General features: G+C 44.2%; 1 protein-coding gene across 1 annotated transcript in view; it reads left to right on the plus strand.

Moving 5' to 3' along the window:
* Positions 1 to 656: 656 nt before the first annotated feature.
* The window catches only part of Arhgap20 (Rho GTPase activating protein 20), an 80,007-nt gene continuing 65,952 nt past the window's right edge, over positions 657 to 14,711 (plus strand). Inside the window, exon 1 of the mRNA XM_038322217.1 lies at positions 657 to 761. Coding sequence (XP_038178145.1) covers positions 657 to 761 — 105 coding nt within the window. The remainder of the gene's footprint in view (positions 762 to 14,711) is intronic.

Below are 14,711 nucleotides of genomic sequence, written 5' to 3' on the forward strand. Positions count from 1 at the left end.
CAAGCGTTCGAGATTGCACCCGAAGTCGGGCGATGCCACCGGGGCTTTTAATTTTTTTCCGACTCTGTCACCAGGCCTCGGGCGGGGAGGCGGGGTGGGGTCCCTTCCACAGTCTCCCGCGAAAGCGAGGCTAGGCAGGCAATCCCTGCAACTCCTCCGAGCGAGCCACGGTCGCTGCAGCTCCCGCGCTGCAGCTGCGCGGGAAAGGACGCAGGCGGGAGCGAGCGAGCCGACGGGCGCGCGGGGCTGCGACCAGAGGCCGCGGTGCGTGGCGACCGGCAGCGAGGACTTCGGACCAGGCTGGACCCGAGGCGCACACCCAGGTTGGTGGCTCCTGCGGCGAGCGCCAAATGCCGAGAACTCGCGGCGGCGCGCACGGGCGGCTCTGGGAGGGCGGCGGGGGCGGGGCGGGGCGGGCGCGGAGGGGCGGGGCGGGGCTGGCGCTGAGGGACTGGCGGGCAGCCGCGGGGAGCGCCTGCAGCCCGAGCTGAGTGCGGCGAGCGCGGCGAGCGCGGCTCGGGCCGCGGTCCATGGCCCCGACGGGAGGCGCGCCGCCCGCACCCGCACCCGCATCCGTATCCCGGCGTCCGGCCTGAGCGGACCGCGCGGCGCAGCCACCCTGTCCTGGGCTTGGGATTGGCTTGTAGATCTTCTTCATGGAAGCGATGTCTCCACAGCAGGATGGTCTAGCGGGGCAGCCGGGGCGCTCCTCCTCGCTGACAGGGATGTCTCGCATCGCGGGAGGCCCCGGCACCAAGAAGGTGAGCCGGGGAGGGGGGCACGGGCGCGCGCCTTCCACGCGTGCCTGGCGCTGAGAGGGGTTAACGGTCCCTGCGAGGCGAGGCGGGAGGGGGGGCGGTGTCACCTCCCGGAATCCCCTGCTCCCTCTGGTGGAAACCGGTCTCGGAAAGCCCCTTGCCTCCCACAGGTCCCTCTCCACCTCTGACCCCCGAGGTGGCCTTGACCGGGCAGCCTGGGGAAGGTAGGGGGCCCGGGAGGGTACGCGCCCAGCCCAGGCCTCCAGAGGTGTCAGAGATGGGTGTCGTGGGCCACACTGTGGGACCCGGAGATTGGTTCGGCTGGCCTAGACCTAGGCTGGATAGTGGCGGGTGGGCAGCTTCCGGAGGTCTCGGCGGGGCGTGGGGGACTTGGCCCGGAGCCACCTCCTGGGAGGGGACCCTGCAGGAGCCTATGGGGGCGGCGCCCTTGTTCCCTGTCACCCCGTGGACCGGTGCGGGCAACTACTTGTAGCATTTGCTTGTGATTGACTGGTCCAGGGTGCAGAGGGAGGATTTCGATGGAGGTCAGGTGTCTGCAGTAGGTTCCTGAGCAAGTGCACTGTGGGCCTTGAGCTTCTGGGCTACTGGGAATTGATTTGAGTATTCCTGTAGCCATGTCTGTCCCCCCCCTCCCTTCCTCCAGCACAAAACCTTCCAATATTTGGCCATATTTGTTCCTTACGGTGGTGCTGCCTTTCCCAGCTTCTCTGGAAACAAGTTGGGATGAGAGATCATTCTAGATCTTCTCTAGCAAATATGTGAAGACGTTGCATTACTATAATTAGAGACTCCAGGGGATACATCAGCTCCCTGCATGTACGGATTTTATGGCCTTTCATTAATCTTCCCACTAGGATGGTGGGTTGGCTGGAGGTCAACGCAGAGAGGTGACATCTGTATAGAAATGTATGTGAGCTCCCAAGGACCTTGGCCCTGTCGCAGAGCCATCTATGGGTGTCTGTGAACTTGATGTATGGGCAGAAGTGGAGGCTCAGTCTTTGATGTCTGGAGACTGATGTTTGTCCTTGTCGTTTTATCACCCTCCCTTCAGAGATGGTGTGTGTGTGTGTGTGTGTGTGTGTGTGTGTAATTCGGTTTTTCCAAATAAAACGTGAAAATGCCATGATGTCCTAATTTAGAATTAGCAAATGAACATTAAGCAATTGGCATAGATTCAAAACATTTTCTGTTTCTGTAAACCTAAGGAATTAGGAAGAATCAAGCATTTGTTTTCCTGAAGTGCAGCCCCTCCCCCGAGGCTGATTAAGCATGCTAGCATAGGAGTGGTGGTGGGGAGGAGCCTCAAAGAGTAGCTTTATCATTTTCAAGCCTCAATTGTCCCATAACTGAAGGGTGGCTGTGCCCTTTTTCCTATGTTCTTTTCTCTTAGCACAGCCACTGTCCTAGCACACACTATGGTTTCCTTCATTAAAAAGCATAAAGGACGAGTACATTGCCTCACCCATTTGTACTTGCCCAAGACTGCTGAGAAGATGAAATGAATGAATGGTGGCACATAGGCACGCTGGTGTTAGCACTTCGGGGACATTTCCCCGTGCTTACAGTTCGTATCTGTGTCCCGGGGTGCTCAAGCCCGTAATCTAGAATGGGTTTTCAACACCTTTCCTTGCTCTGCAACAGCCGGTCCATCAGAGCAGCTACTGTCCTCCCAAAGTATCTAGAATGTCTGCCCTCCGTCCCCACTGCTGCCACTGCAGTCCAGGCTAACCACCTCGAACCTGTGCCTTTGCAGAAACTGCCCCCTGGCAGCTTTCCTGTCTTTCTGTGATCCATCTGCCTTTAGCAGCACCGGGATGTTTTTTATTTGCATTGATTGGGGTGTTCACTTGCTTCCAGTTCTGAAAGAGATTCATTGTGTATGACTAGTGAAGTGCAGGGCCTTTCCCTGGGCCCTGCCTACTTCTCCCACCCCTTCACACTGCCCCCCTTGGTGTGTTCTTCAGTCACGTGGGCCTTCACTTTCATACACCAAGTCAAATTTGTGGCTATTTTGAGGTTGTTAGTGTTATACTCCCTTTACGTCTGCCCGGAGAGTTGGCTTCCTAGAGGTCTCTCTCTCCTTCCTGATTAAATGGAAGCCGCCTCTAGACAGGCCCTGTGCCTTCTGCTTTTTTGGTTGTCTCAGCACTGAACCTGGCATTCTCTCATCTACTTGTTTCTTTCCCATTACTGGCGCCCCTCCCAACTGTGTCCTCAAAGCCAGGGCCTGCTTCACCATAGGTGTTTCCTAAGCATCCCTTGGGTTCTGTAAAGCCAAGAACAGGAGCAGTGTGGCCCTTGTCCTTAGAATCTGTCATTTAGAGAAGGACCACCAAGCCTTAAAGAAACAGGTAGTTAATTCTTCCATTACAGCTCCAAAGCAGCATGGACAGTATATAAATAAGTGGACTTGATTGTGTTCCAATGAAACTTTATTTATAAAAACATGTAGCAGAGGCCAGTGAGATGGCTCATCAGCACTTGCTGAGCAAGCCTGGAAACTTGGGTTTGATACCCCAGAGCCCACAATAAGGTGGGAGGAAAGAACTGATTCTACAAAATTGTCCTCTGACCTCCACACACATACAGCACATACATCATTCACACACAATAATAATAATAATAATACATACATACATACATACATACTCTGTAGTTCCCCAGGCCCTGGTTGGAAGCAGTGCTTTTGGGTAGGACCTGGTCAGGTAATGAACTTTTATCTTCAGTGTCTAGTTCAGTAGCCGCACGTGTCTGTCCAGCTCCTGAAGTGTGGATGATACAGCTGCAGAGTTTAACAGCTCCCTTGAGTTTATCTGATAAACAATGACCTCACATATTTAGAATTTATCAGTCTAGGGTATGGTGCACATATTCACTTAGAAAACTTACATATCCCGAAGAAATCCTCTAACTGCTTTATGTCACTATAGATTAAATGTGCATTTTCAGCTTACATGAAATATGATTTTATGTTTGTTTTTGCCTTTCTTTCACTAATTTTTATCTCCATCCTTCTTTTATTTGTATGTGTTAATGCCTTTCATTGCAGAATGATAAAGATAAAATATCTTAACTTGGGGGTTTCATATTTCATATGTTTTAGATTTTGAAGTATTTACTTATACATTGTGGATGACATTCAGGTCTCAATATAAAATTCATTCATGTCTCATAAGCACCTCACATGCATAATCTAAAAGTAATTTTGTTCATTGTTTTTAGTGTATTTTGATCTTCACCCATCACAGGAGATGTGGCATAGAATGTTTCTCTCTCTCTCTCTCTCTCTCTCTCTCTCTCTCTCTCTCTCTGTCTCTCTCATATTTTTATTGAGCTATATATTTTTTTTCCACTCCTCTCCTTTCCTCTCCCCTCCCCTTCTACCCTCTCCCATGATCCCCACACTCCCAATTTACTCAGGAGTAGAATGTTCTTCTCATATCTTATATCAATAATCAGAAAGTTTCAGGGTTGGAAGCAGTTTTGGATGCCAGGTTGGGAACTATGGATGTTTGACCTGTAGTGCATTTACCCATTCATCTGGTATTTGGATTGCTTCCATTTCTTGGCTGTTAGAAATGAAGCTGCTGAGAGTCTCCACACCCAGCTCTGCATGGACCCATGCTTCCTGTGGGTAAATACGTAGGCAAGGGATGACTGGATCATATTTAGTTATATATTTGACTCTTCAAAAAACTGGTTGCTTTATTGTGAAGTGATTTTATATTTCCAGTAGCAGTGTATGGTAATCCACTTTCCACTCACCAACAACGATATACCCCCTCTCTGGTTTATCGTCATCCTCGGGGGTGTGAAGTAGTGCCTTGTGATCTAGATCTGTACTTCCTCGATGATTTTGAGTATCTTCTCAAATGCTTGTCATCCACACATTCCCTTTGGAGAAATTGCTTTTTATCTTGCCAGCTTTTGTTGGGTTGCTAGCGTTTTTTATTACTGAGGTTTGAGAGTACTTTATACATTCTGAATTCAAATCCTTTGTTGGGTATGTGCTTTTCAAAGTATCTTCTCTCTGTGACTTATATTTTTTATTTCTGTAGCCTTGTTTTTTCAAGAACAAAAGTTTTCCATTTGGTGAAATCTAATTTGCTCTCCTTTTTCCCCTTTAATTTGTCTTCATTGTAATTAACTTGAATTTAATTTAAATTTATATAATGTTATATATTTAGTGGTTACAGTATTGGGCAGCAGGTTTAGAGGGAGAGCTTAAAACAGTAACAAAACAATTATTAAATGGCTTATTAAAACACTATCCTAGTAGGGGGCCCACAGCTTTAATCCCAGCACTCAGGAGACAGAGGCAGGTGGAGCTCTGTGAGTTTGAGGCTAGCCTGGTCAACAGAGCGAGTTCCAGGATAGCCAGAGCTACACGGATAAACCATGTCTCAAATAATAATAATAATAAACAAACAAACAAACAAATAAAAAACAAAACCAACCACGATCCTGATTTGAACAGATGTAGGTATTCAGATGGACGCCCTACACTGAACTGTTGAAGGGAAGGAAGGCCTGTTTAAAGTGCCCTTTAAGTCTGTAAAAGAAAAAGACTTACAGAAAATGGGTTTCAGAACGTGGGGGCAGCATCAAGTCCAGAGGTCTTAAGGTGTGTCTGTTTGAACAACTAGCTTGTAGGTGTTTTATAAGAAGTCAGACTTTTTATTTTATGGCCTCTATTATTTTAACCACAAGAAATACCTCGCTGAATAACTTGCCTTTATTTGCTACTTACAAGATTTGCTGTTTTTTTTAGAGAAAATCCCATCTAAGAAGACAATTTCTGTTGTTGGGGGGGTCTTCAGAAGAACCTACAATAAATTTATGTAGCAGTTCCTAGACTGGGGCTCTCAAATGTAGGTACAGTATATATATGACAATTTAAATTCTTCTGGAATAGTATGTTCTTGGGGCATGTCCGTATTTGTCCTGGACTGTCCTGGAACCCTGGAAGCCCATATTAGAGTCACTTCAGTGTTAGAAATAATTTGTGTCGTACGCAAGCACACTGACCCTTTGGCTTCGCTTAATAATTAAAACCTGTTTAATGGGTCAAGGGGTATTGGAGTAGGAAGATTTGTAGGCACAGAAAACCAGTCAAAGGAAAATAGCTTGAAAAAATAGTTCTAGCATCTCCAAAAGTAGCAACTGCTGTCACACACTCTATTGTTCCCTCTCTGTGCATTTCCTGGGTCCAAATCTGTTTATAGCATTTGATGGGCGAACAACCCCCACCCCCACCAAGAGCTGACTGCCTTAGCCAAGTGTGTGTGTATGGTACTGGGCCTTGAATGAAATGCCTTAATAGTAAGCTTCAGTCTTACTCCAGTACCCAGTAACACAAGCCCCTGTTTAAAGCTGTGCCCTACTGAGCCCTTCCCTGGTGCTACTCACCAAGTGAATTGTCTGAAGCCAAGGAAGAAGGATCCTTTTGTTCCAGCCACTGCAGCCTCTGGGAAATGTTAGGTAAACATTGACTAGTGGTGACCACTGCTGCCACATTCCCAAACCTTAGTATTTGTGTACCTCTCTGGGTTTTGTGCCTTGATGTCTGCCACTTTCTGATGCTTCATAGAAGGAAGGCAGACATATTTCAGGAGCTCTTCAGCCAGGCCCGATGTCCGTGTTGATAGCTCAGCCTTGCCTACCATTGCAAAGCCTGGCACATTCTGAACATAGACTCAAGACTATGTTTCAAAGATCTGTGTGGATGCCCCGCCTCCTGTGTCTCTGATAACTCTGCTATGGAAGAGGATGTATGAGAAATGTCACTGAAAGTTATATCAGTAAACTTAGAATCCTTGAGTCTGAGTTAAATTATATATGTGCATATGTATATGCATGTGTATGTGGTGTGTGTGTGTGTTGTGCATGTGTGAGTGTGTGCGTGCGCGCGTGCGGGTGTTCACATGCAGAGGCTAGAACAAGGTATTAAGGGTTTTCCTTTATGACTTAATAATGCCTTGTTACCTTACCAGTCTCACTGACCCCAAAGCTTGCCTTCCTCCTGGGTAAACAGACTGGCCAGACAAGGGAGCTCCTTTCATCTGCCTGTTCTAGTGCCTAGAGCACACAGTCGTGCTCATCTTTATAGGTGGCTGTTGGGGATTCAAACACTGGCAGGTCCTCATTCTCGCAGCACAAACACTTACCACTGAGTAATCTCCCCAGCTCCAGTTAGTTCAATTTGAAGATCAATTCTCATAGATTAAAATGGGTAGTTATAACTCATAGACCAAAAATTCACAAACCATAGCTACCTGGAGAGTGGATGCAATTGCTGTTGCTAGTTTTGAAATGCTGATTGCAGTGAGGCAATGCTTGCATCCAGGGATTTCAGCATTCTCTCAGGCAATGGATTAGCAGGGTCTGCAAGACAAACAGCAACACCTTTGGTGACTGAAGAGGAGCAAGAAAGCTGAAAATGAATTGTTTCCTGTTAATGACTGAGATGTCTCGATTCTTTCATGGCTTGTGACCTTGTCAGGGTATGTTGGATTTTTTTTTTGGGGGGGGGGATTGTAAATGCATCATAAGTCTGCAGTACACACACTTTACTGAGGACATGTAATTATACAGCTTATATTTTTTCAACCTTTGTGGTCAGTAACAGTGCTACCAAAAATAGATGTATAAAGACAGTGTATCGACATATATATGAAATACACTTATGTCATATATCTAGTTTTTAAAGACAAACACACATATACATACACATATTAGATATAATTTTGTAACTCAGTTGAAGTGTCTTGAAATACACACCTCATGTCTCCAGAGATTTGATAAAATACATCTAAAATAAACTTGTACTGAAGGAAAAGTTGACTTCCCTGCTGTTTCTGTTGGTTTTCTCACATTCAAGATTATAGAATTCTACGAGTCCCATTATGTTTAAGACACAGAGAGCAGACTGTCCATGGTAGTCACGACTCTAATGGTTGTCTGAAACTAGGATAGGGTAATATTTAGTCTTCGCTCTTGTATGGGAGACTCTGGCACCATTTGGGAGACAGGAGCAGCAGAAAAGGTCACTAACTTCTGCCATTCACCCCTGATGGTGCTTGTAGGCAGCACAGCCCAGTTTATTTTAAGTTTCGTCTCGGCTGTGCTTTCTTCAGGACAAGTTTAGATTAGAAACATCCAGCCGACAGCAGAAGCAGCCCCATCAGCACTGAGTGTCCATAGTGTGCTGAGCAGCCCTGACCTAATTTTGACAGACACCTGTCATACGGCATAACTGGATGTAGAAGCTGTTTTTAGACATCTGGTCACTCAAGAGGACTCTGAGAATGGAAGGTATGTGTCGCCCCAGAAGCTCACGTATCAAGATCTAGAAAACTCAACTTCTCCACAGCCTGTGTTTTTTCCCCACTTTACCTGGGACTTCGTTTGCAGCAAGGAACGCCTGAGAGTCTCTCTCCTGCCTCCCCATCATCATTTTACATCTGACCTTGAATAGTAACCACTTCCAGATGGTACCATAGAGAAATCTGCACAGACTCTGATCTGTTTCTCTTCTCCCTAGTGCACACGGGATGGTTTTTTTCTTTTTTGATCATTGTATCTTTTGGATTTGATCATAATATCTTTTGTCTTTGCATATGGAAAATGAAAGGCTATACTATAAGGCAGGGCTCTCCGATCATGGCAGTGTTTATCATACCTTTAGGCCCTTAGCCTCAGACAGGTGGGTATCGGGATGGTCAGACTGCCAGTGTCATGGCTGTATAGGTAACTATCTTGTGGCCATGATGTGAAACTCCACAGCAGAACCCTGCTCTGTAAGGCAAAGGGCTCTGGTGGTTGACCTGTGTCCATGAGTGCTGCTGGAAGGGAATTGTGGCCAAGGGTTGGGACCAGTGGCTTTGACAGAGATGACAGTCCCTGCAGTTCAAACGCTGGTAGTGACGATAGGGAAGACTCCATTGTGGATGGGGTGGAGGTAGAGAACAATGAGTGTGTAAGGGACATCGTGATAATCACGCTTGCTATAAACACTCCTGGAAGTCCGTGCCCCAGTATCACGGTCCCTTCCAATTCAGGAATTTCATACAGAGGGAGAGAGAGATGTGGGGGGGGGGGCAGGTATTGGGTCAGTTTTAGAGAGAATTTGAAAAATTTTGTCATGGAATTTGGGCTCAGATTTAAGGCTGGGATGTCTGCTAGCCTAGTGCTTACTCTTCTGTATTGTATAGATTCTTGTGTTTGTTTTTGTACTTGAAAGTAATGATTGTCTTGTGGAAAGAACAAAGAGCCAAAAGTAAAATTGTTTCCAACCTAATGTCAGCTGGAATGTTAATCTGTTCACAGTAGTCGTTACTGTGATGTTTATTTGAGCTAAGTATTGAGACTGGTTCTGGATGGGTCTGTTTGTGGGCAGATAGAATATTATATTTAGCACAAGCTGAACTGACAATAGCTGGGACCATCAGCTTGCCACCGTGGTCAAAAGCTTGTTGTGATAGTAGGATCCAGAAGCAAGGTGCAAGGTTAAAAAAAAGTTCTTTTCCCACTGCAGAGCCAGTGTTTTCCCACTGTAATTGTGCAGTGGCTTGAGTACGTCTCCACAAATAAATACTGCAGGCACGCAGGGAGCAAGAGAGAATACACAAACCATCCACAAAAGGATTACCAGTCAAATTTGAGTACGCTAGTTTATAAATTTGATCCAGTGTTTTTCTAGCTGTGAAAATCTGTACTTTAAAATATTCCCTCAAATCTCTCATTTTATTGTTATTCTTGTTTACTTTAAATGCTCTAAAGTAATGTTAGCACCGTTTCTGTGAAGTTTGATTGAAATGCTTGAATTTTTATCTCTAAACAAATCATGAAAAATTGCATTCCACCTCTGACTTAAATTCTTCATCTGATTCTTTACTTTTGATAATGTTTAGTTGCGTTTACTCACTGGGAAAGCTAAGAATGGCCAGGTCTGGATTCACATGGGAAGTGGATAAGACACTGCCATTGTACTTGGTTGACAAGAAATGAAAATTCTAATACAAACCTCTAACAGGAACCTATCTGTAGCCTTTACAAAGAAGGGATTCTTTCTAAGGACCTCGGACAAAAATCCCTGTGGAAACATATTCCTATTGAAGCTTCTTTCAATAGAAACATTAACATAGTTTCCAAGAGTTTAGATGGAGTTACCCTATAATGGGGAAGGGACAACAATGCCTCTTCCAAGAGTATAGACTGCCAGATAAAAAGCCCAATGCCAGATATGTGGTTTCCCTTTTATGAGCTGTTGTTTGGTAAGGTTCTATAGACACTTTGCCCTTCCCCCCCCCCAAAAAAAACCAACAACATGACATTGTCATGGCTTTTGGTTGCCCTCCAGAACTTAGTGGAGAGATCCAATTGCCAAACACACTACATACTTGAGTCAGAGACCATGGAGGAGTAAAGCTGCTACCAACCTGGAAGTTTCATCCCTACTGGCTAGCTTTCAATTGGCTATGTACATTACCAGAGGAGAAAGGTAATTGACAGTTGTACCCAGCTGTGAACCTTGTGAGCTACAATGATGACTGGCCCAACAACACTTGCCTACTGGGGAAATTGGAACATAAATGTTATGGGAGTAATCAACCATTTTCTGACTGAATGTAAGGCCATAAAGTGAAACTCATGTCTGCTTCCTTTGATTGTCCCAAGTATCTGTAAGTGGGTAAGTCATAATCCACAGTAAAAACTCTTCTACTATTATTCTTCTAAATGGACATAGTATCCAGCTGTCTTCTTTATACCCGGAAATTAGTGCATGTCTCAGCCCTCATCAGAGAACCTTCTTTATGCAGTAACGACAGTTAGTACAGAGACCTCCAGATGGCCAACATGCAGAGAAGGAAAGACTGTGGCATGACCAGCCCAGAATGGGACATCTGTCTAATACCTCTTCCCTCCAAGCCTTGAGGGTCATCTTGGAAGAGGGAGAAGAAAGATTGAAGGAGCCAGAGGTGGTAGATGACTGCATTAGAACAGTCTTTTCTGAACATGACAAGGCTGGTATCCCCATGAACTCAGCAGCTGTGACTGCCAGACAAAATGCAAGCATGGGTGGGGTCTGTAGTCCCACTCCTAGTTGAGGAGCTATTGGCAATTGGAGGCTGCTAGGAGAAGTTGGGTCGGTTTACTTCAGGGAGCAGCCCTGCATTCACCCACATGCTGGACTAAGTGGACTGATGTAGGTGTGTCTTCTATCTATCTGATGATTTCATTGGTTAATTAATAAAGAAGCTGCCTGGCCTCATAGGTTAGAACATAGGTGGGTGGAGTAGACAGAACAGGAAGAAGGAAGTGAGGTACATGGCTCAGGCAGATGCCTCAGGCAATCGCCATGCCTCACCTCTCTGGGGAAGATGCCATGCCTCTCCTCTCAGAGTCAGACACGATGAAGCTCCAGCCCAAGATGGACGTACACTAGAATCTTTCCCTGGCAAGGCACCACATCGTGGTGCTACACAGATTATTAGAATGGGTTAATCAAAATATGAGAGTTAGCCAAGAAGAGGCTAGATATAATGGGCCAGGCAGTTTCTTTATTAACGAATGAAATCAACACAAACAGAAGACTCTCCCACATCAGTGGACTCAGTGGATTGTTTTTTTGTTTTGTTTTGTTTCTTTAGAGCACATGAAAGTTGGAAGGAATAGTGGTTGGGAGAGTGGAAGGGTTGTAGGGAAGGAAATGGAGGCAAATTTGATAATAATTTTAATATTAAAATTCAGTATTTTTAAAGAGACACTTTTAATAACCTAGTATTCTTTGCTAGAAAATACTAGAACAGTAGTGGTTCTCAACCGTTCTAATGCTATGACCCTTTAATACAGTTCCTCATGCTGTGATGATCCCTCAACCATAAAATTATTTTTGTTGTTACTCCATAAATGTAATTTTGCTATTGTTATGAACCATAATGCAAATATTTTTGGAGATAGAAGTCTGCCAAAAGGGTAGTGACCCACAGGTTGAGAAAGGCTGTACCATAGGGAAAAGTGTATTTTGCTCTTTCCTTCACTGGATATCTTTTTAAGCAATAAAATATGAAGAAAACTTTCTGGACCAAAAAAAAATGTTTTTTGAGTTGCTGGAAATGACAGCTCTTTCCTTAAGCTGCCTGTTTGTAAGTTTACTTTCCTGCATATGTCCACCCATGTTAGCCACCTGAGAGGCTCACGTGCAAGTAATGGTAACCACTCTCCGACCCAACAACTTTTGATGACTTGCCACTAGAACCCCTAAGGGGTGAATGGCAGCAAACGCTAACAAGTGGGCAGGCCAGTTCTGGAGTTCACTGGAGAGCTGCCGAGCCATTCCGCACAAAGAGCAGTCAGTTTTCCCTTTCGATAGAGTATACTGCAGGTGGTGGTGGTAAGACTATTCTAACTTCCGGTCATCAGTCAGTTTGCTGGGACAGAGCCTAATGGTTTAGTAGACAACTAGTTAGATTTTTTTAATTTTAAGTTTGATTGAACACACAATTAAAATACTACACAGTTCACCAGCTTCAGTGCACAAGTCACTGGTTTCTAGATTGGTTCTTTAACTATGCATTGGTCTTAGGAAGCTTTGATTAACTCATAAAGGATCAGTACAGTTCTTGGTTATCTCCCACTGCCTCGTCTTCCCAAGCTCAGGACAAACACTAATGTACATTCTGTTTCTGCAGAGTCTCTTGTCCTGAAAAGCTTCTATAAATAGTCCATAATATATGGCCTTTTGTGACTGTTTTGCCTAAATTAGCATAATGTTTTCAAGGTTCGGGCATGTCATGTCATAGCACCTGTCAGTACTTCCAAGTAATATTCTGTGTGTAAACCTGTGATGTTGTGCTTATTGATTCATGAGCTCGGTAGACATAGAGTTGTTTCTGTAATGCTGCTGTGGGCATTGCTGTGCAAGCCTTTGTGTGAACACACATTTTCATTTCTCTTGCGGGCATAACCTTGGCATGAATTGCAGGAAAAGGTCACTGTTTGTAGGAGTTTTACCTATTTTCAAGAGTAGCTTCCCCAAGTTGGAATGAGACAGCGGGGGGGCAAGAGTCCTGTGTCTCTGTAAAGAGTAAACTTTCTCATTGTTGCCATCCTAGTGTGGATAAAATTGGTAGCTCATTGTGGCTTTTATTTCGCTGGTGGCTAATAATGTTGAACAATTTTTCATGTGTCTTCATATGTCTTTGTAGAAATCATGTCTTTCACCTGATTTATATTTGGGCAATTTGCCTCTATTCCTGAGTTGTAATATATTTATATATAGCTATTTATATATTCTAAATACAAGCCACTTAACCTAAGTATAATTAACAAATGATCTCCATTCTGTGCAAGTATTCAATATTAACAGTGCCCAATTTACTGGTTTTGTTTCTTTTGTTGCTTGTGCTTGTGGTGTTACATGAAGGAACAATTGATTGCCTCATAAAAGTAACCAAAGTAGCTTGTATTTTGTAGGACTTTTATAGTAACACACATCTTTCATCACTTTTGAGTTAATTGTTGTATGTGGTATGAGATCCAACCCTAACTTACTTCCTTCACATGGAGTTATCCAGTTATCCTGGTACAGTCTGTTGATGGGTAGTGAGCTTTTGCCAAATCCTCAGACAGATTGTTGACCAAGTAGCACAACATGATGGTAATGTGGTACTTAAAGGACAGATTCCTGTGGACAGCAATGCTACTCACTCTCTAGTTCCTCTGCAGAGGCCCCCATTTCTGAGAATCTATTGAAGATCCTCCCTCCTTCCTCCCTTATTTCGATGGGACCTCACAGTGTAGCCTCTCACTCACAGCCATCTTCCTACTGGAACCTCTCAAGTGAAAGGATTATAGGAGTGCGCACGATTCCTGGGTGTTTGTTTTCTTGTCTACGTGTTTGGGGGTGGTGGTGTTGATGTGGTGAATGCCTGGACTTTAAACTTCCCATCACTCCCCTCCTCTATTTATTGACTCCATAGTCTATACCAGACATTACACTGATCTTTGGGAATGTAAAGTCAAGTTTCAAGAGATAATTGCTGAAGAAAGAGGGCAAGTTTGGAAGGGAAGATAGTCCCTGTTCTCTAGAAAGTGGCAGAGAGATCATGTCGAACAACAACAGAAATTGTATAACTGTTGAATAGCACATTAAGTGAGATGGGAACACAGAAAGTTGAAAGTATGATGAATTCAGCTGATTGAACTGACTTAGGGTGGGAAACGTCTTGCAGATTAGTTGGCAACATCACTGAAACTTTGAGTTATTTTGAAAGACAAACCAAAACATGAATTACATGCTTTTCATTCCCATCTGCAGTTGTGACCTCTGTCTGTTTGCTCTTGGGCAGAATAGTTTTTTTGACCTGCCAAACTAAATATAGCCTCAGAGGAGACAGCATAAAAATCAGAGATTTCATTTCTCCCTAATGTCCATGCTCGGCTTATCAAATAAGTGGCTGCTCTCAAAGTGGACCAGGTTTTAAAATGCAGTTCACTGTTTTCTTTTACACTTTGTTGTAAGATCACATCCTATTTGCGGACGGTGTAGACAGAGATGCCAGTTCATGTTTGTTTGATTTTTAGCACACATAAAATTTTTGTTAATTTTGGAGCTGCTTCACACTAGATAGATGGTAAAATATGAAACACAATTTCCAAAAGATATATGCAGTTGCCTTTTAATTTAATGTATGGTTTATGCATTTTTCTCTTTGAACATTTTATTTTTTAAGATAAAAGATTACTTTTCAAAAATATTCCCTTCCCAAATTACATCCACTACTATGATGTCACCTCACTCTAAAACTAAAACACTTCAGAAAAAAATAGAAAATAGTGATAAGTGGAATAGTAATTTGTAAGCCAGCAAAATATAGTGTTTGCAGTTTACTGTTGGTTTTTCATAAAACCAAGTCATGATTGACCCTG

The sequence above is a fragment of the Arvicola amphibius genome, chromosome 3 (genome assembly GCF_903992535.2).
Source record: "Arvicola amphibius chromosome 3, mArvAmp1.2, whole genome shotgun sequence".
Taxonomy (NCBI): domain Eukaryota; kingdom Metazoa; phylum Chordata; class Mammalia; order Rodentia; family Cricetidae; genus Arvicola; species Arvicola amphibius.